The sequence below is a fragment of the Capricornis sumatraensis genome, chromosome 12 (assembly GCF_032405125.1).
Source record: "Capricornis sumatraensis isolate serow.1 chromosome 12, serow.2, whole genome shotgun sequence".
In the NCBI taxonomy this organism is placed as follows: Eukaryota; Metazoa; Chordata; class Mammalia; order Artiodactyla; family Bovidae; genus Capricornis; species Capricornis sumatraensis.
In genome coordinates this window covers 39,731,026-39,753,655 of record NC_091080.1, presented here as the reverse complement: position 1 = coordinate 39,753,655, position 22,630 = coordinate 39,731,026, and the positions used below count along the sequence as shown (strand labels likewise).

General features: G+C 47.2%; 1 protein-coding gene across 1 annotated transcript; it reads left to right on the top strand.

Moving 5' to 3' along the window:
* Window positions 1-1,600: 1,600 nt before the first annotated feature.
* Window positions 1,601-16,132, top strand: MEDAG (mesenteric estrogen dependent adipogenesis). The gene is made up of 5 exons (XM_068984738.1): window positions 1,601-1,878; window positions 11,677-11,786; window positions 12,684-12,796; window positions 13,220-13,505; window positions 15,954-16,132. The coding sequence occupies exons 1-5, from the start codon at window positions 1,601-1,603 to the stop codon at window positions 16,076-16,078; spliced, it is 912 nt and encodes a 303-aa protein (XP_068840839.1). The 3' UTR covers window positions 16,079-16,132.
* Window positions 16,133-22,630: the final 6,498 nt, after the last annotated feature.

Sequence of the window (22,630 nt, the reverse complement as noted above, 5' to 3'; positions counted from 1 at the left end):
CTCATTTCACATGATTAAACCTATGCAGGGTCCTGGTGGGGGCACACAAAGACAAGTTAAAGATATTCTCTAAGTTCTACTCAAACTTTGGGAAGTGGCTGAGAGTCAGTCCTAAGTTACAGTACTTAGGAAGTCTTCCCAGCATCTCAGCGCTAGACTGGACTCTCCTCCCATAAATTCAGGCTTATCCTCAACAGAGATTTTCATTCAGTGTCATAGAACCGCTGGAATGCTTGCTTGTCCACCTCTCTATTAGACAGTAAGTTGAGGCTAGTGGTAAAGAACCTGCCTGCCAATGCAGGAGACATAAGAGATGAGGGTTCGATCCCTGGGTCGGGAAGATCCCCTGGAGATGGAAATGGCAACCCACTCCAGTATTCTTGCCTGAAGAACCCCATGGACAGAGGAGTCTGGTGGGCTAGAGTCCACAGGGTTGCAGAGTCGGATTCGGCTGAAGGACAGGCACACTCGAGGCAAGGGCAGGGCTTATGTTTATTCATTCTACTTTTCTCAGAATTTAGCTTTCTGCCTGTCCCCTAGTAGATGTTTTGGAAATAGTTGTACAATTAAACTGAATGGGAAAGCCCTCCTTTCATGCCTTGCACAAAACGAGCCACACCTAACTCTCAAATATCTCCAGACTGAACACCCAGAGGTGTTCCAGGATTCGAGGGGCTCAGCCTCTGGGGAGGCAGGGGAGGAGAGGACCTCTGGGCCCCTTCGGTTCCCCCTCCCCACCCTTGCTCTGGACACACTGCTCCCCGTGGTCTGCCGTGCCAGAGAAGCAAGCAGAACAAAGTGATGGAACCCACGGGGGATTCACGAAGCCACTGTGGGAAAGTGACACGATGACCAGTGGGATTTCCACATGGAAGGGAATCCAGGTGAAGGATAGGCTGAGCAGGGGAAATTCACGGAATAGTTTAGAAGGGAAAAAACAGAAAGCAAGGATAGGAGGCGGTGGTTGGCATCTGACTCCTGCTTGGAGGCGGGGCATGGGAGTAGAGAACGGAGATCCGAAACTGCCCCAGGCCCCAGGGCCCCAGGTGGGGAGCCGGGAGAGGGATGCAGGCCTCGCTCCAACCCGTGCGCGGAGGTGTGGTCCCTTGGTCGAGCTGCGAGCCCTGGCTCCCACCTCGGGCCTGACCCGGCACCCTCGGTGGACACTTCCCTCCCTCCTGGCACTGTCCCCGCGGCAGTGTCCCCTGGCAGTGTGTGTCCCCCCCCCCCCGACACCCCCCTCTCGCCGCCACAGTGTCCAGGCAGGGGCGGGCCAAGCCCCAGGCGTGGAGCGGCGGACCCCAGGGCAATGAGTAAACCCTTGGCCGCGAGCGGGCGCGGCCGGGCGGGAGCGTGCCAAGTCCTGAGATGCTGTGACGCGCCCGCCCGGAGCGTCTAGGGTCGTGCCCGAGGGCCGGGAGGGGCGCGGCGCGGGATAAAAGGGCCGCGCGGGGCCGGGGCCGTTTTCTCGGCGCGGTGGCCGCAGCTCTGCGCTCCTCGCCGGCGGGGACCTGAGCGGCGTCCCGGGGTCCCGGGCGGACCGAGTCGGGGCGCCGGCGCCTCCCCGGGGGCCATCAACAGCGAGAGCACGAGCCCGGCCATGGCGGGGCTGGAGAGCGCGCCCGCGGCCAGGCCGAGCCTGACGTCCATCTCGTCGGGGGAGCTCCGCAGCCTGTGGACGTGCGACTGCGAGCTGGCCCTGCTGCCCCTGGGCCAGCTGCTGCGGCTGCAGCCCGGAGCTTTCCAGCTGCGCGGCGACCAGCTCGTGGTGCCCGCGCCCGCGGAGCCCGCCGCCGCGCGCGGGGGCTTCAACGTCTTCGGAGACGGTTTCGTGCGCCTCGACGGGCAGCTCTACCGCCTGAGCAGCTACATGAGGAGGTGGGTGGCCTCGCCGCTCACCCCGGCCAGCCTCCTGGTTCCCGCGAGGCTTCCACGCTGCCCACCCCCATCCCCATCCCCATGCTTCACTTCCAGAGATCCAGCCTGGACCCCCTAACCCCCATCACACTTCTAGATTTTTCTCATTGCTAACATCACCCAGAGGAGCGGAGCTCCCCCTGCCCTGGCTTTTTCTGCCCTTTGCACCATTTCTCAGCTGTCCAAGCCGCTCATGAGGGTGGTAAGGGGTGGGCAGGGAGGGGAGCGCGGAACTGGCTGATGATTCTTCCTTTCTGGCTCCTTAACCCGGTCAAATGAGATCAAACTGGGGGCACACCCTTGCTAAGCAGAGACTCACACCCTCGCTTTAGCGGGGGGGGGGGGGGGGGGGCGGCTTGGAGAGGTGGTTCTCTTCTGCGCTATCAGCTGGATCCGGAGAGGAGACCCGGTGAGAGCAAGCAGTTTACAGTTTCCCATCTTTAGCCTCACTGCCTTTTCAAAAAAGAAATTAATAAACCGGGTCTGAGAAGGAACCAAAGCCCGTGAAGTCCAACCCAGGGACCATGTGGGCTGTTGAGCGGGCAGTCGGCTGTCGAGTGGGCAGTTCCGTTCTGGGAAGATGAGTGCAGTGAGTGTGGCTTCCGGGAACAGAGCTGGGGCCACAACGACTTGATGGAGGGTCACTCCCTGGTGGCTCAGAGGTTAAAGCGTCTGCCTACAATGCAGGAGACCTGGGTTTGATCCCTGGGTCGGGAAGATCCCCTGGAGAAGGAAATGGCAACTCACTCCAGTAGTCTTGCCTGGAGAATCCCATGGACAGAGGAGCCTGATGGGCTACAGTCCATGGGGTTGCAAAGAGTCCGACAGGACAGCGACATCACTTTCACTGAATGTTTAAGTGTGGTGGAAAAGTGCCTGAAGCACTTCCTTGGGGACTTGAAAGCAGCGGGATTGAAGCCCATTTGAGGCAGGCTTTGGGAGGGCAAAGGAGGAGGAGTTTCACCCTGGGTTCTGCTGGGGTCTCTTACTTTCAGAGGTCACCCGGTGCCTCCAGAAGTCACCTACACGGTGGGGAGCTTGCTTTTGTGCTGTGGAGCTGGGTATCAGGCAGTGGAACAGGTTGATTCTGAGATGAGTGAGCAGACAGCTATTAAGCTAGAAAGCCTTTGCTCCAGGGAGAGACAGCAGCCCCGGGCACCCTATGGGTGGAATAAAGTCAAGAGGGGCAAGCAAACCAAAGGAGATATTTAAAATGCCTTCTTCAAAGCTGCTGGGGAACACCTTCCTTTTCCTCTCAAAAGATAGTGAGGGCTTTCACTGAGCACCTGATACAGGATTCCCCAGCAAAAATCTCTCCCTTTCTGAGCGAATTGAAAATTCCAAGCCATAAGCAGGGTGGTAGGAACTGAGCTAGAAATCAGATTTGCAGAGATTTAAAAAAGAAGGTAAGCATTGTATTTGAGAACAGAGTATGAAAAATAAAAATGTCCAGAGTTAATTGAAGCTATAAGTTAGGTCTTAGGCAGTCCTTACTCCCCCGATCTCAGCCAACAGCGCTGCAAAACTTGAACTGGTATTGAAGTCTGGTTGTTAAACTCTTGCATTGAACACCTCCTCCATAAGGGAAAATTAAACAGCAGTGGTTCCCCCGGCAGTTTGGAGTCCAGAATAAACAATGACGAGGTAACAGAGACCAGGGTGCAAAGAAGAATCAGCAAATACAAGGTTCTTATGGGCTAAGCAATAGCGTGAGAGCTTTTGTACCTGAGAATGACAAGGTGTACCTGAGAATAATTCGGGAGGTGGAACAACCTGCCTTCCTCTTGGGGGACAGACCGTGGCAGGTGGGTGTGCAGTCCTGAAAGAGGACTGGGAGAGAACCTGGTCGGAACAGAGGGAGCCTTCTGGAAAGAAGGGGAAGACAGTTGTGGGTGGCAGTGAGAGCTTTTGCCCTCGTGGATCAGGAGTGAGGGGCACAGTCAAAATTCAGTGTCTGAAGTTGCTGCTTCTCAAGCTGCCACAGATTTACCCAGTTGTCTTTGGTGTGAAGATAGATGCAGCTTTCTGTCTCAAAATAGTTGCTCTTGAGCTGTCGTTCACTTCTTCCTTTCTTCCTTCCTTCGGTGATCTCTAGCCAACGTAACTGAAGAGTAATTTGCATGATTTACTCTTTCCCAGTAAGTTCTAGCACACTTCTAAAGATCCCAGAATCAAGCTCAGAATTCCCACCCATGTTACAAATGAAATTTGCTCAGGGTACCAGGTGTAAATTACCATTAACCATCACACACGCATACACACACCTTTCCCTTTTTCTTTTTTCCTGTAATGCACCCTGTTAGTGGGATGTAATGGCTAACATTTGACAAAGAGGAGCCCTAATCCCTTGTTTTCCATCGTCCTCTAGCATGTAAGAGGCTGCTTGGAAAAAAAGCAAATACATTTTTCTTTAATGTTTACTTGAGTCTCAGCATTGGTGCAAAGTATTTCACAGCTATTGTCTCACAAAAGCTGGCAAAGTTGGCACCATTGTTTGTTTCCCATTTTTACAGATGAGAAAACTAGGACTCAAATTAAGTAATTTCCCCAGGTGAGATGCCGGTGAACTGCAGGGCCAGGGCCTCTCTGCAGAGTTGTCTACAGCCCAGGCTGTCAGCTAGCTGCTTCCAACCTGGAATAATTCTGGCTTCCTCTGGGACGCAGCAGCGCGCTCATAGATTTCCTGAACCTCAAATAAATGACTGGGATTACATCAGCCAGTACACATATAATCAGCCTAAGAGAGAAAGTAAGTCCAGCGGTATGAAGGAAGCCACTGAAAGTAGCTCTGTGACCTGCTTCTGCTCAGGTCTGAGCATCGCTTAGCTGGGTGATGGTCTCAACCCTCTTGAGGTGAGCTGCCTGGGGCAAGAAGTGCAGGGGAGGCAGGGAGGAGACGCATGGGGGTAAAGACTCAAGGGAGGATGCGTCAGGGTTGGATCACACTTAGATTGTCACTGGGGGACGTGTCAGCTCCATCCACCGTGGGTGGGAGGTGCCTGGGCTCTGTCTGCGGCCTGGGCCCACTTCTCAGAAGCATGTCCACATGGAGCCTGGCCACCCTTACTGTTGTGCTCAGTGGGCTCTTGACACGACCAATCCTGTGCTCTGGCCCCAGGTCTGAGTCTTGGATTTAATGACCTGCCTGGGATAGCAGCCCCTTAAACAGGACGCATAGTGGTATTGATGAAGTAATAACCTCTCATATGTTGAACTATGATTTTTATGGAATTCAGTTCAGGGTAAATGTGGACACCTGATGCAAAGAGCTGCTCATTGGAAAAGACCCTGATGCTGGGAAAGATTGAAGGCAGGAGAAGAAGGGGGTGACAGAGGACGAGATGGTTGGATGGCATCACTGACTCAGGGGATGTGAGTTTCAACAAACTCCAGGAGATAGTGAAGGACAGGGAAGCCTGGTGTGCTGCAGTCCATGGTGTCACAAAGAGTCAGACACGACTGAGCGACTGAACCACAAGAACAAAGTGTGGACACGCATGAGCGCCGGGGCCAGGCTGCCTTGGTCTATACCCTAGTCCCGCTGCTTACTAGCTGAGTGACTGGGGAAAGTCACTTTATCTCTCTGACTCAGTCTCCTCAGCTGTAAACTGGGACTAATAATGCCAACAACTTTATAAGTTGTTCAGAATTAAAATGTGTTAAGTCCTCAAGATAGTCAGTTGCACATCTTCATCATGGGATCAATGTCAGCTTATGTTCTCATCAAGCAGCCCCAATGCCAAATACTTCTACATGCTATTTAATCTTTCAGCCTCCTCATGGGGCACCTCTTGTCAGCCAGATTTTATAGGTGAGAATATGCATCTCAACAAGGTTAAAATACTTGCGGAAGCCACAGAGGCAGGAATCAAACCCAGATGGGGTGATTCAAAAGCCATGAGCCACAGAACGTCCCTGGTGGTCCAGTGACTAAGACTCTGAGCTCCCAATGCAGAGGGCCTGGGTTTGATCCCTGGTCACGGAACTAGATCCCATGTGCCTCAGCTAAGGGGATGCATGCTGCAATACTTTTTAAGACCAGGTGCAATTTAAAAACAAGAAAAAAGCCACAAGCCATTGCTGCTTTCTTCCTTGGGAGCCTGGCTTTGTCCTCCCAGCCACACTCTAGTCCTTACAAACACACATCTGCAGGCCTGGATGCAGCTACCCCCAGTCCGCAAGGCTCAGCTAAGCCATGACTCCCTGCCCCGACCTGGGCTCCTGTCTCCTGCTCTGCCCACCCATTGGCAGTCTGTTTAGCCTGACAGAACAACCCTTCTGCTATACCTGACTCAGCTCAGTAAACGGTTCTAACTCCAGGCTCTTGGCTTTACTTCTTCTTATTTACATCGCTAGGACATAGCCCTGTGGACACAAGAAGCAGAGCACTGTGCATTCCTCTGGTCTGTGTGTGTTTGAATGATTAACTGGTTTGTAAGCCTCTGAGTAACAGGGGCTGTGTCCTAGGCCAAAGCTTCTCAAACTTTTAATAAGCTTGCAAGTCTACTGAGGAGCTTGTTAAAACACAGATTTTAGATCAGACACAACTGGAGAGGGACCCAGAATTTTGCAGTTTTACAAGCTCCCCTGTGATGTCAGTGCTGTAGGACCAATAATCAGACTATAAGCAATGAGGTCTTAGTTGTGAATCCTTTCATACGGAAATGGTGTTTTCTTAGCCCTCTCCTAAGGGCTTCTGTATGCTTCTAGAGAGCAAGACTATTTTCTTTGTTAGGTCCCCAGTGCCAAGCACATAGTAGGTGCTTTGTTGTTCAGTCACCAGATTGTGTCTGACTCTTCTCAACCCCATGGACTGCAGCACGCCAGGCTTCATTGTCCCTCACCATCTCCTGGAGTTTGCTCAAACTCATCTCCATTGAATTGGTGATGCCATCCAACAATCTCATCCTCTGTTGCCCTCTTCTTCTGCTGTCAATCTTTCCCAGCATCAGGATCTTTTCCAGTGAGTCAGCTCTTTGCATCACGTGGCCGAAGTATTGGAGCGTCAGCCTCGGGATCAGTCCTTCCAAAGAATATTCAGGGTTGATTTCCTTTAAGACTGACTGATTTAATCTCCCTGCTGTCCAAGGGACTCTCAAGAGTCTTCTCCAACACCACAGTTCAGAAGCATCAATTCTTTGGCACTCTGCCTTCTTTACTATCCAGCTCTGACATCTGTACATGACTACTGGAAAGACCATAGCCTTGACTATACGGACCTTTGTTGTCAAAGTGATGTCTTTGCTTTTTAACACACTGTCTAGGTTTGTCCTAATATTTGCTTAGTCACTGTTTATTGCAGAAATGAATGATTGAACATGCATATCAATGATTAGAGCCACAGACATTAGAGTGATGAATCTGAAATTTTTGTTTATTTCACAGGAGTCGGGCAGAAGATGACGGTTGAGATGATGAACCGAAGGAACTGTTTTGAGTGTGTAGGGGAGGTTTTGCATAAAACTAACAAGTTGACATTGGAAAGAATGTCCTTGTAAGCTTTTGCTTAGTCACAGCAAAGAATTGTGGAAGCTATTAGCAATTTCTGGGCCTTTTACACAAGGACTATCCAATGTATTCCTCTTTTTCTCTATTCCCTACATATTTTAGAAATGAACACACACACACAGATGTGAGCCATGTGTTTGAATTTCTATTTGTCTTTGAGTATTAAATTGTCAGTTGTTGTTTAGTTGCTAAGTTGTGTCCAGATCCTTGTGATCCCATGGACTGTACCACCAGGCTCCTCTGTCCACGGGATTCACCAGGCAAGAACACTGAAGTGCTTTGCCATTTCCTTTTCCAGGGGATCTTCCTGACCCAGGGATTGAACCCAAGTCTCTTACATTAGCAGGCGGATTCTTTACTGCTGAGCCATGAGGGAAGCCAGTTTAAATATTCAGGGGCCAGGAAAATTTGGAGTGACTTTTGAATCATTCCAAGATGATGTAAAATCTGAAGGGAACTGGAGAAGAATAGGTATCTTTGGGGTGGGTGATCTTACCTACCCCTGATTTGCTAGAAGCAAAAATTCTATGTTCTTTCTTGGTCCCATCTTTCAGATATTGCCTTCATTAAGCAGTTCCCTTTAGCTTTCCAAACTAAAAAGATTAGGAAAGAAATTGGATCAAGGAAGGAGAAACTCTTATTTATTTTTCAGATACGTATATAGTCCTCTTTTCCTGGTAACTTGAATGAACACATCCCTGGCTGTGCATCAGAAGCTTATAGAGTTTCACCCTAGGGCCAGTGGAGTTGGCCAGAGTTAAAGACACTAATAATGTTCGTTGAGCATCTACTATGAGCCCATGTCTGTATGTCTATGTTACTGGCACTTCATTACATCATCAAATGGAAAGTGATTCTGTTATATCCCTTTTATAGATGAGGGACCAGGTCAGATGGGTTAAGTAACTCACTCAAGGTCATGATGAGCTGTGGCTCTGGGACTGAGTTCACATAGCCAGTCAATCAGGATACAATTTAAATCTTCTTATTTTGAATCACTACGCTTTCCACTGCGGCTTCCCTCATAGCTCAGTTGATAAAGAATCTGCCTGCAATGCAGGAAACCTGGGTTCAGCCCCTGGGTTGGGAAGATCCCCTGGAGAAGGAAATGGCAACCCACTCCAGTATTCTTGCCTGGAGAATCCCATGGACAGAGGAACCTGGCGGGCTACAGTCCACAGTGTCAGAAGAGTCAGACACGACTGAGCGACTACCCACCACCACCACCATGCTTTGCTATCACAGTGTTCTGCCTTTCAATCCCTGGATGAAAGCCAGGTGTAGAAAGTTCCAACCTAGGAGCATCCTGGGGTCAGGATGAAAGCACTGAAGAAATCAGAGTTTAAAGCAGCTCTCTCCAAATGTTCGCTTCTCTTCCCTAGGGATAACTTCAGCAAATATAATAAATATCCAGGACGCAGGAGCAGTATCTGCATTAGCAGTTCAGAAATACACATAATGAAAGATGAGATAGCTAGTCTCATCAGACTAAGGGAGTCTACTCAGGCTCATCTTAAAACTGTTGGTTGAATGTCGGGTACTTGAAGACCTGTGAGATTTAACAATTAGGTCCTCTGTCTTTTTTGTATCTTAGTGACTTGCATATCCAGATTTCATACCAGCAGGCCTCTGAAGGGCAGTGTCTGTGCATCTGTCTGAATTCAAAAGGGATGTTCCCATTTATTTATTCCACTGTGATTCTGAGGCGTTTAACAATTGGACCATATCTGGGAGGCTGGGAATGGATGAACGTAAGGGGATATTTCTTCTTTGCAACCTGGTTTCAATAGAGCGTTAAGCAGGGGATCTTGCCACAATCTCGTCTGTAAATTCTGTTATCAGAGCTCTCGTGTGAGCAGCATTTTCTCACATCTGTGGTACAGCGATAACTGGCACTGCTCTGTGATGTTGTTGACAGCCCGGGTAAGATCCTAAAAGTGCCTCTAAATCATCAAAGGAAGATTATATGATGTTGAGAGTCGTCTTATTATTCAGGATATCTTATTAAATTCAGGCTCCAGAAGAAGTGACTCATGATAAGTTATGCATTTAACTCAACATGTGACTCTCCAGAAGACCTCCCCCTTCCCCTCCCTCCTCCAAGTCCCTCCTCTTTGATCAGGGCTAGTGGCATTCAGAAAAAGCCTCTTCTGCGGAATTCTGGGGGAAACCAATTATTTTCCCAACCAGTGATTGTTTCCAAGTTGAGATTTTTATCTTTTCCCTGCCAAACAATACCTCCAATGAGAGGTCAATCGATTTTAGCCAGAGGCAAACAGTGCACTGTCATTTGGGTAGTCCAGACTGCAGGCTTTCTGAATGTATTATGCTCGCACGCACGCACACTCGCACGCATGCCCTAGAGAGTGACCATAAGACCATGGCTATTGAGAGCAGAGGAATCACCTTGAGGGAAATAGATGGAATAGATGGATGACAGAGGGGATGGAGAGCACAGGGGGACCCCTGTACTGTTGCCCTGCGACCCTACCCCCACTTTCTGGGCCCTGAGCGCCTCAGCTGCGTAAGGCACAGGTCAGCACCCAGGCTTAGTGAATGAATGAATGAGAGAGAGGGAACCCAGCAAAGGGTCATTCCCTTCCTCCTTCCTTCTCCTTTGCTTCCTTTCTCCAGGACCTTTTGGCAGTTGGTCAGCTGGGACAAAGAGAACGGTGACACTGCCCTTCAGGGGCCTGCTCACCCCATGCTCTCTCCACCCTGTTCTGCCCAGGAAGGGTGGGGTGGGGGAGGCACGGAGGAAGAGCCATGCAGATCCCAGTCTGCATCTGTGTTATCTCACCCGGAAGAGACGCAGCTAGAGGCAGACGAGCGGAAGCTGTGTTTTCCTGACTCGGGGGTAGCTAAATTCTCCCACTGCTCTTGGCCCAGGCTTCGGTCTGGGTCTCCAGCTCTGGCCCCTCTAACCAGCTTGATGGGGAAGGAGGCTGCAGACTGTGTGGCCAGAGCCCCCCAGCTGCAGGTGGTCCCCAAGGCGGTGATTTTTCAGGTCAGGTTCTGGAAGGACCACAAGCCAGAAATGCAGGAGCGGTTTCTGCCTGGGACTAGAAGCCAACACACAGCCCTATAGCAAAAGCCCCCCATTCACCCCATGCAGGCCTCACAGTGATGCCCATCAGTGGGGATGCCTCTCTGTCTTGAAGAGGGCCCGGGGCAGACGCGTCCCCCAGCCTACCCGTGTCCATGCTGCTTCTGAACTTGGGTTTGGCTAGAAAATTAGCCATCTTCTTGAAAGAAGCCAATTTATATCTGTCTTCTTTTAAATCAACAGTGCAGGTAGAGACACAGAAAGGAGGCTTGGAAAATGTGCAGAGTAGGGAGAGGAAACTGACATGCTGGAAGACACAGTCAAAAAGCAAAAAGATCTTCCTGGGTTGAAATAATGAACTAAGACCAAGGAGGCTAAATTGAATAGGGCCCTGAAGAGAAATCCTACATTAGTTTTTAAAAACTGTACAAGCTCACAATCGGGGGAGATGTGAAGTAGTTCATGTGAATATTGCATCTCTGAAGGGGCCTGGGTTTATCTCAGGATTAGAAAAGGGAAGAGAAGAAGAGAAGGAAAGGACAATTTCAGATCCATCAGTTAGGATGACTGCACTGGAGAAGACCTTGAGAAGTCCACTTATTAAGCGTAATTCATTCTCAGTTCAGAGATACATAGTGCTCTGGTAGCGCTATCTTAGGGCCTTCCCAGGTGGCTAGTGGTAAAGAATCCAGCTGCCAACACAAGAGATGAGGGTTTGATCCTTGGATCGGGAAGCTACCCTGGAGAGGGACATGGCAACCCACTCCAGTATTTTTGCCTGGAAAATCCCATGGACAGAGGAGCCTGGTGGGCTACAATCCATGGGGTCACAGAGAGTCAGGGACAACTGAGCGTGCATGCACACACACACACACATGCACACACACACACACACGCACACTGCTCTTACAGCCCAAACAGATGGAAGGGGTCATCATCTGGTAAAGGCTGCCCCTGAGAGCTGAGCGCTGGTGCCAGGCACCCCCAGGCCCAGGCCTCCTTTGGGTGGCAGGTTGATCTGTTAGTCAACCAGGGAGGGGGAATTGCTTATTTGATATAAGATATGGCTGCCTCCTGAAGAATACATTTTAGAGGACTTCCCTTGGAAGATCTGTGGATATAGCAGGCACGTGTTGAGTACATGCCTAACCTGACTTCAGTGGAAGGCTACATAGCATTTGTAATCATCTCTGCTTTTTTCACAGATATGTGGAACTGACCAACTACTGCGATTATAAAGACTACAGGGAAACTATATTGAGCAAACCAATGCTCTTTTTTGTTCATGTACAGACCAAAAAGGACTCCTTGAAAGGTAGGTATATAAAGTTTGGGTTTGGTTCTGCCTTTCTGGGCTGTGGACTGTGGCCTGTTGATGAGGCAGAAGTTGGACATGGAGAAAGCAGAGAAGGTGTCAGCTTGTGCAAGGCTGGAAGCTAGATGGGTTAGGCCATCAGCGGAGGCCTGCAGAGCAAACCTCTAAATGACCCTGCGGCAGAAGCCATCTGTCTCTGAGTTTTCTTTCGTACTTCCTGTCTTGGCAGGAAGTGATCTCTGAGCCTGAAGGGGTTGCAAAAATGACTGGAGTGATGATGATGATGACGATACATCATACTGTCTACCCCGTATCAGATGCTCCTGTGAGGAATGACTTGCAGATGCTTTCATGTTTCATGCTGTGGCCTTCAAATTTCAAAGATATCCCTTTATTGTTTCTTCCAGGAAATCAAACTGATAGCAACTAAATTAACTCAAATTCCAATATGAAAATATCTCCATTTGCCCATCTTCCTCCTGCTCAAAGTGATATGTGGAGAGTCAACGAGCATAAGTTCTGTGATAGCGTTAGAATTTCTTAAACTTACTTCTAAAATGTTCTTAAAAATGAGTTCAAGAGAGTAAGAATGGGCCTACCAATTCCAAAGAGACTTCTCAAACACGCCCTTCCTCATTCAGATTCATAGAGCCGACTCTCTGCTCATCTTGTTCAGTCATTCAGATCCCCTGCTCACTTCCTAATTCAAAGTCAAGATGCCCTTCTCTGCAGGAGGGGCCAGGAACAGATCACAGTGTAACAAGGAATGCTTGTTAGTGCATCTGAGCCCTTGATATCATTTGGCATGCTGGTGACCGGAAAGCCGACTATGCTCTAAGAAGTAGGTCTAGGTCACAAGTGCACCCTTGTTTTTGACTTGTGCTTCCTCATTTCTAGAAAGGACATATGCATTTCTTGTGAACACAAGACACCCCAAGATAAGAAGACAGATAGAGCAGGGGATGGACATGGTCATTTCCTCAGTGATTGGAGAAAGCTACCGGCTCCAGGTGAGTTGGCCTGTGTTAATCCAGAGCTGCCAACACAGAAGGGGGTCTGGACATTGCAAGCCAGGGTGGAGTCCCTAAAGCTTAACTCTCACTTAACTGAATCCAGACTGACATTTTCTACTGCTGCATTATCACTACCAGTAAAGTGAACTTAGTTTCTAGCAACTTCTGAGAAGTGGGGTAAGAATAAATATCAGTTTGACCAAGCAGTTGGAACTTGATGCAAAGGCAAAGATTTGTTTGTTTGTTTGTTTTTAAATAAAGGCACCTATTTAAAATTATGTCAGAAAGAGAAATAAAAGGTGTGATATTTTGGACATTTGGACAGCTGTTAATTCTATAATATAATTGGATGGTAATGTATGTCTATAATATGTTATAGTTATATCCATGTAATTAATTAAATGCTTCTTTCTCTTTCAGTTTGATTTTCAAGAGGCAGTAAAGAATTTTTTCCCTCCAGGAAACAAGGTTGTTAACGGAGAAGATTTGAGCTTTGCGTATGAATTCAAAGCCGATGCATTGTTTGATTTCTTCTATTGGTTTGGGCTCAGCAATTCCACTGTAAAAGTGAATGGAAAAGTTCTAAATTTGTCAAGTACAAGCCCAGAAAAGAAGGAGACCATTAAATTATTTCTGGAAAAAATGAGTGAACCTTTAATCCGAAGGAGCAGTTTTTCTGATCGAAAATTCAGCGTAACTTCTAGAGGTATGTTAAAAATTCTCAAGTAGGGGCTTCTCCGGTGCTCCAGAGGTTAAGATTCTGCACTTCCACGGCAGGGAGAGAGGTTCAGTCCCTGATCAGGGGACTAAGATCCCACATGCCATGTGGAGGGGCCAGAAAATTTTTTAAAATGAAAAAATAAATCTGACCTTTAAAAAAAGTTCTCAAGTACCCCCAGAACGACAGTTAAAGGGTAGAATAATATCACGGGAGAAAAGAATCAATTAATGGAAAAGGAAAGGCATCTTGATAAAGGGGAAATATAATATCACATTTTTCAGAATGTAAGAAGTGAGAAACATTTACTACCAAAAGGAAATATAGTAAACACAACACTCTAAATCAACTGCACTCCAATAAATTTTTTTTAAAAAGAATATAGTGACTTTTCCTTTTAGGCTCCTTAAGGTTTTCTCTCAGTGGTTTCACTGTGCAGGACACTCAGAAAATAATTTTTAAATATATTGTTAACATAAATACATGTTAATGCTCTGAAGTATTTCTAACAATTTAACTAAAGAAGAATGATGCTTTCCTGATGTGCATATTCAGGGCAGTAGAATGTTAGGGAAATGTGTTAGTTAGGGGAGGAGGACACATGGTCGAGACATCCATCTTTAAAAACGTTTGAGGGCTTCCCTGGTAGCTCAGTGGTAAAGAATCTGCCTCCCAGTGCAGGAGGCACGGGCTCCATTCCTGGTCTGGGAAGATCCCACATGCCTCAGAGCAATTAAGCCCTTGCGCCACAATTACTGAGCCTGTGTTCTGCAACGGGAGAAACCACTACAATGAGAAGCCCTCCCATCATACCTAGAGAGTCGCCTGTACTCACCACAACTAAAGAAAAGCCCACTGCAGCAACAGAGACTTAGCACAGCCAGAAAATAAATAAGATCAATAAAATTATAAAAAATATATTTGGAAGGTTCTCCAGGATTTCTAAGACCGCTAAAGAATAACCCTTGAGACTTCTTCTCTTAACAAACTGCAGGTCATATCTGGTGCATTCTGGATTTTCTATCCAGTAGCTCCTCCCCAGGATTTGGCAAGACTTTTCAGGTGGTGTGGCTAAGGCAGTGACACCAGTCAAGTCTTGTCTGGATTTGTCTTCTGCTGAGCCTGCCCTCTGTCCCAGGCTAGTCTGTGCTGAAAGGCAACTTCCTTGAACCAGAACTCTTGTGGCTAATTGCCAACAAAGGAAAACACTCAAACAAGACAAAAAATCCACCAGTCTCTATGAACCTGCAGTTAAAAAAAAAATTTTTTTTAATACAGATGCTTCACTAATTGTTTTTAATGACAGTTGCTTTCTTCCAATGTTTCTAGCAAAAATGCTTGAAGTGTGTATTAATTGTTAAGTCATGTCTGACTCTTTGCAACCCCAAAGACTATAGCCTGCCAGGCTCCTGTGTCCATGGACTTCTCCAGGCAAGAATACTGGAGTGGGTTGCCATTCCCTTCTCCAGGATCTTCCTGACCCAGGGATTGAACCCAGGTCTCCTGCATTGCAGGCGGATCATTTACCACTTGAGCCACCAGGGAAGCTTACTCCCCATTATTTCTTGTCCTGGAGGCAGCTTCCCTCTGTCTCTGTATGTCTCCCCCTCCCTCCTGCCTTCCTGGCTCCTCCTCCTCTCTCCCTCCGTGTCGCTTTATGTTCTCTGTCTGGGTGTTCCTTAAAAAGATGCCTTTATGTTCTGTTCCATTGCAGCCCTGTGTGGTGGTGGGAAGAGGGGGAGGTTTATATGTTCATCCTTTTGGGGGAAGATTACCTTGCCTGGTTGTGCCCACACCAGATGCCCGGTCCTCCCTTGGACGCCCTCCAGCCTCCCCCCTGACCAGGGCAGCCTGGGCAGGCTTTCTCTGTTTCACCATTGCTCACTCTCTGTCCTACAGGCTGCCTGGGCATCCACTGGTTATCCCGGGGACACCGAGGGGCGTGTGAAGTTGGGCAGTGCTTCCTTGCAAGTTTACTCTGAGCCAGCCCTGGGGCCCCCTTCCACTCCAGAGCTGGGGAGGGAGGATTTCTCAAGGCTCATCTGAGCCATAATTATGCACCTGAGGTGGTCTAGCCACAACACATCAGTGGCCAGGCAGGCATCTCCACTGGCTCTGCCCTGGTGATCAGTTAGTCTCCTTCTCAGAAACTGACCTTTGTTCTTGGCATCTGGTCCCCACCTGTGGGCCTTCTGTCATCAAGTGAGAAACGATACCTGCATGCCCAGTCCATGGAGAGGCAAGTAGCCATCCGCGTTCTCTTGGTGAACAGCAAGCAGCATGTTCTGTCTTTTGAGTTTTTCTGGGGAAGCCAGGATTCTCCGTTCTCATTGAAATGGTTACGTTGGATGTTGTGTGGGTTTTAAGTACTGTTGGGTTTTGGTTTTGGTTTTCCAGAGATGGTAATAATGCAGGCCCTTTTAACTTCTTTTTCAGGTTCAATAGATGAAGTTTTTAACTGCAATCTGTCACCCAGATCATCTCTGATGGAGCCTCTTGTGGCAGAATTGCCATTTCCATGTGTTCTGGAATCTGAGGAGACACCAAACCCATTTATCTGATTGGGCTGGATGTTCCGCAGTTCCTCCTACACCCCAGGCCTGTGCCAGCATCTAGGGCTGAGGGGAAGTGAGAGAGTGGGGAGGCGGGTACCTCCAGACCCTCTCCTCCGACAGAGGCCCCTTCCTTGCATTTCTGAGGGTGATGCCTTGGCAGCCCGATGCAGCTGACTTCAGGATGGGAGGCTTTGGCCCCATGGCTGGAAGGTTCCTCTCCTTTGAATGCTTCTGCAAAGAGCCAGAGGGAAGCAGCATGCATCATACTCTGGCATACCCTGGCACCTCATACCCTGGCATCCTGGGGGCTTCCCAGGCGGAGCCATCTTACCCAGGTTTTGCCCCAAGACGCTTCCTATTTCCAGGTTTGGCCCTCTGCTTGGGGACATCCCTGTCTGAACCTAAACCCAGCAAGTATGAGGTTAGCAGTGCCACGGTCTTGCAAATGTGGCTGAGCAAAAAGTCCAGGACATCTTTCTCCAGAAGTCAAGTCTGTTTCTCATCCTGCTGGTAGGATGAAACCTTAGGACAAACATCGGAGCTGAGGCTTGACGGAGGACTGGCCAGGCTGGTAGGATTGCAAGCCTGCCCCCGCTGCCTGAAACCTGAACCCCTGTGGTCTCCCTCCTAACAAAGCGGCCTGTGTAGAGAGAGGCCAAGTGATGCAACGCCACACATGATGGGAGAAGGATAATGTATGCGGCCGTGTCCTCTCTATTAAAAGCACATAATGTCAGTTGGGTATTTTATAAGCTTTTAGCAATCCTAACACTAAAAGCAAAACAGAAGAAAGCTATACATTACCAGAATACATTGTAGTCACATCAATACATTTTTCATCTCATAGCTACAGTGGAGTTCTTCAAAAAGAAAAAAAAAATCATCCTATCTACATAAAAAAACCTGCATGAATGAATCGCTACATAGGCTTCTAATGAGAAAGATTTATGGGTCCCGAGTATAATTTTCTTATCCTTTTAAAGAATGTTCTTGTATGATACATTTTGATAGCATCACCGATTGTCCTTTCATTTGTATTTGAAATGGTATGTCCCATATTTGTGCAATTAAATTTCTCCTTAGCATTTAATATAGAATTGATTAAATTTGTGACCAATATGTGTGACCATTCCATCATGCTATGCAGGTGGTATGTTGGCCTTCTAATTTACGAACTTACAGTAAGAACTGTGGTTTCATAGCTACTTTCTCAGGAAGAGCCTTTTGGGGGACTTGCCCTGTGGTCCAGTGGTTAAGACTGCTTCCAATGCAGGGAGCGCAGGTTTGATCTCTGGTCAGGGAACAAGGATCACACATGCTGCAGGGCACGCCCAAAAATAAATAAAGAAAAATTCTTAAACAGAAGAGCCTTTTTTGAATAACAAGTCTATGAAGTATTTGGAGGAAAAAAAGTGATGATGTTTCAGAAAAGGGGAGTCTTCCTTAATAATAGAAAATGACAAATGTTTATTATTCAAATTCAGTGCAAAATGAAGAGTATTAACAATCAAATAAGTTTTATACCAGAGCAAACAAACCTTAGGTGGATATCCAATAGTATATGCTTCCCAAAGGGAATAGAAACTCTATTCACAAAAATTGACCAAGTCCATTTTTTGAAAAGCCATCAGTCATCACTCCAGAAATGGACTAAAGATCTAAAAGTTTTCTTTTATCATTAAAATTTGTTATCAGTTGACTTGGAACCAAATGCACTCATTTGATATTCACTTAGCAAAGTTTTATCCACTGCCTCTAAGGAAATATGTGTGTATGCTTAGTTGGTCAGTCATGTCTGACTCTTTGAAACCCCATGGACTTAGCCTGCCAGGCTCCTCTGTCCATGAAATTCTCCGGGAAAGAATACTGCAGGGGGTTGCCATGCCCTCCTCGAGGGGATCTTCCCATCCTAGGAATTGAACCCAGGTCTCCCGCATTATAGGTGGATTCTTTACCATCTGAGCCACCAGGGAAGCCGAGGGCTGGTGAGTAATGGTGCCTAAAACGTGGCCCTTGCTTTCAAGGAGCGTCCAGTCTTGTAACAGACAGGTGCTCAGCTAGTAAGAACAATAGTACCAGTGCTCAGGGACAGATTCAAAACTGAAAGCATCTAAAATGCTTATGATCCAGTTTTGGTGATAAAATTAATGACAGTAAGTGTAAAATTTAGTTTTAAAATAAACACGTAATGATTGATTTATCCAAGTGACAGATTACAGAAGCTCTCAGTGAAAGAGTCACCTTGGAAGCTATTAATTTGTTCCAAAAGAATGCAAATCCAGACATTATCTACAGGAGGGAATTTTTCTCTTATTACCTCATGGTTAGAGTTTGAATTTTGGCCAAAGGATAACACTGCCTAACTCGATTGCCTGCCTTAATTATCAGCTCAAACGTCTTCTGTTTCAAGTACTCTATCTTCAAAGAGCAAAGTTATACCCATATTTAAGAAATTCAAAAGAATGTGCATCAATTTCTGAACGGAGTTTCTAACGCATTTCAAAGATGCTTTAAGCAATAGCAGTGTCATTATAATAAATGATTACTTTGAAGAAGAGAACATTCATTTAGAAGGATAAATGCTGGTCCAACAGATTTTAAATGAATGTTCACACTTGATACTCATGGTTTGAATAAACTTGAGAGAACCAACAGTGTAAGGCATGAATAATTACTCTTAAGAGTTCAGAGAAGACAAAAACTCAGGAATCAGAGACAACAGAGATGGCCCGGGAGGGAGGTGACATGTATGTACAATTGACAAGGTTTTGATAGAATTAAAGGTCTGAACTTGCTGTTATGGCTTTATTTGAATAAAATGTGAGTTTGATGAGTGGCAAGTTAGAAGCAGAGTTTAGAATTTACCCTGTTAAACTGGACTGTCCTAATGGAGACTAGTATGGGATTTTCTTTTCTGGATTTTTCAGTGGAAAGATAGCAGTCATTCTTGGATTGCTTAACCATAACCCCTCTTGGTGGCAGACAGGAACCAGGTGACCTCAGGAAGACCTGGACCTTGTTCTGCCCCAGGCCATCCTGGGCCTCTGGCCTGCTGGCCTTCTTTGCAGATTTAGGAATTGCCAGGCCCCATAAGTGTGGGAGCCCATTCCTTAAACTAAGTCTCTGTGTACGCACACATACTATCGGTTCTGTTTCTCTAGAGAACCTTTAATAACACAGAGTCCATCACAGAAATTGAGGAAATGTCTTTACAAGGTAATCAGTCAGCTAAAAGAGAAATGGCAGTATTTATTTTTTTACATGAAGAGACTTGAATAAAAATAAAAGCACTGCATACCACATAGTAACAGGAAGTCTTTTGCCCAACTATAACAAGCAAGTCAGAAAAACCCCACTCAACATATTGGTACCCAAGGCACTTGGCATCGCTGAAGAATATCTGTGACCTTTTCTGGGCTTTTGGAAGCAGCCACCAGCCGAGGCTCCCACCAACTCTTTCCCACTCCCTCTCCAAACTCGAATCTCATGTCAACCGACGCAGAGCTCCTCAGGCTGGAATGTGCCCTGGAATCTCTTGAGGAATCCTGCAGATCCTGATCCAGGAGGTCTGGATGGAGCCTGAGCGTCTGTGTTCCTAACAAGCTCCCAGGTGATGCCAAGGCTGCTGGTCCCGGGGACAAGACTCTAGATCTATCTGTCTCAAATGCTGTGAATCACCTGCGGGTCTTGTTAGAAAAGCAGAATCCTACCCTCTCCCCACCCTCTGCCCTGACTTGCTGACTCAGAACCTGTGTCCTTACCAGATGCCCAGGTGGTGGCAGACATGCTCTGTTTGGGGACCACTTCCTGGCACATCTACTTCCTCCAGGCTGGGGCCCCATCCACCCTCCCTGGAGGGTCAAGTTCTCTCTCGCGGCTCCTTAGCCTGTGAACTCGGTTACTCTTCTCTCCTTTCAGGTAATAACCCTCTACCTGACCCGTTCCCTCTTCCCTCACTAGACTCTCTTCTCTTACACGGGCAAAATCCAAGTGTTCTTTCCTTGCTGTCTCCTCCCTCCACCACCCACCCGTCCTTACTTCTTCATCTCATGCTGCTTCTGTCCATGTGCGTGGCAGACAGAAATTGATTGTAATTATTTAAATTGGGAATAACCCATTAACATTTAACCCATTCGATGCAGCTACTCTCAACTGGTTTTGTGTTGTGTGCCAAGTCACTTCAGTGGCGTCTTACTCTTTGTGATCCCATGGACTGCAGCCGGGGAGAATCCTCCGTCCGTGGGATTCTCTAGGGAATACTCGAGTGGGTTGCCATTTCCTTCTCCAGGCGATCTTCCCAACCCAGGGAATGAACCTGCCTCTCTATGTCTCCCGAATTGGCAGGTGGGTTCTTTACCACTAGCACCACCTGGGAAGCCCCCATTTTGCCTTCTGAATGCCCTTGGAAGCTTGTTCAGTCACTCAATCGTGTCTGACTCTTTGCAACCCCATGGACTGCAGCACACCAGGCTTCCCTGTCTTTCACCATCTCCTGGAGCTTGCTCAGACTCATGTCCATTGAATCAGTGATGCCATCCAACCATCTCAACCTCTGTCACCCCTTCTCCTCCTGCCTTCAATCTTTCCTAGCACCAGGGTCTTTTCCAGTGAGTCCGCTCTTTGCATCAGGTGGCCAAAGTATTGGAGCTTCAGCCTCAGCATCAGTCCTTCCAGTGAATATTCAGGGCTGATTTCCTTTAGGATGGACTGGTTTGATCTTACTCTCCAAGGGAGCTCAGCTCAGTCAATTCCTTTTAGGTTGCTTTCACTGCCTCCCACCCACACACCTACCCCAAAGCTCCAGTAATAACCATTAATGCCTCTAACACACATCAGACGGCTCACTTCTGGTGCTTAGTATCTGTTAAGGGAAAGAAGAAAGGGAAACATTTCTATTTAATCCTTGAACAGATTTGCCTCAAGTGAAAGTGAAAATGAAGGCACTCAGTTGTGTCTGACTCTTTGCAACCCCATGGACTGTAGCCTACCAGGCTCCTCCGTCCACGGGATTTTCCAGGCAAGAATACTGGAATGAGTTACTATTTCCTTCTCCAGGAGATCTTCCCAATCCAGGGTTTGAACCAGGGTCTCCCGCATTGTTGGCAGACGCTTTACCGTCTGAGCCACCAGGCAAGTCTCTAGTTGCCTCAAGGAACCCAAATTCAAAGGCAAGAAGAGCACTGTACTGCTCACAATGAAATGGACCTGTAAGAACCATCCATTTTGAAGCAGAAATGAAAGACTACAAAAAGGAATGACGATCAGAAGAGCAATAAGACAAAACAGCAATACCATAGGTGTGTATGGCTTTATGATTTATAAAGTATCGTTAGAATTATTACAGTCCAGCGAGGTGGGTACTTGTATACTCACTTTACAGATAGGGAAGCTGAGACTTGGAACTGTATCTGCTTTATGCCCAAGGCCCCCAGGTAAAAACTGACAGATCTTCTGGCTCTCAATTCAGTGTGTACCCACCCCACCCCACCCCTTGCCCGTTTCACAGCCTGCCCGGAGAAGACAAACATAAGATATTAACAAAAATTCACTTTAAAAATTCAATATACTCAATGCTCTATTTTTAAAATATACCTCTTTTAAATTATACTATGCTAGGGAGCTCTACTATTTCCAGACAGTAATCTGTTATTGGGTGTTACTTGCTTAATTTAGACTTCACTACTAAATCTTAATTTAGATGCATTCCTTCTAATAACATCGACAGAAGTCTGTGTGTCCCACCATTCATTGCAACAAATTTCAGAGTCTGAATGTGTTATATTCATTTCATTACATAGATGGGACTCTACTCTCAGAAAATTCTTGTTTAGCACTTCATTTTTAGGCTAAAAATGAAGACTTTTTAAGCACTTGCATGTAAACATATTTATCTAAGGTCTATGTTAGGATAACTCCTTGAAAGGATAAGGGATTGTCGTAAATTGCTTTTTAAACGTGGAGCTTGCAGTCTCCAATGCTTATTTACTGTTTTCTCTTTGCACCAAAGTGGGTAACCCATGCTAAGTCACTTCAGTCACATTTGACTCTTTGCGACCCCTAGATTGTAGCCTTCCAGGCTCCTCCATCCGTGGACTCCTCCAGGCGACAATATTGGAGTGGGTAGCCATTTCCTTCTCCAGGGGATCTTCCTGACCCAGGGATTGAACCCGAGCCTTTGGCATCTCCTGTATTGGCAGTCAGGTTCTTTACCACTAGCGCCACCTGGGAAGCCCTAAGTGGGCAATGATAGTGAAAGTCGCTCAGTCATGTCCGACTCCTTTCCACCCCATGGCCTATACAGTCCATGGACTTCTCCAGGCCAGAATACTGGAGTGGGGAGCCTTTCCCTTCTCCAGGGGATCTTCTCAACCCAGGGATAGAACACAGATCTCCCTCATTGCAGGCAGATTCTTTACCAGCTAAGGAAGTAGGTAATAGCTGTATCCTAACTTGGAGACATTCAATATTACTAAACAGCTAGTATGTACCAGATTACCAGGTAGCTGCCAATAATATAAAACCCTCTACATGCTGTGAAAATGCTAACATACCTGGGGG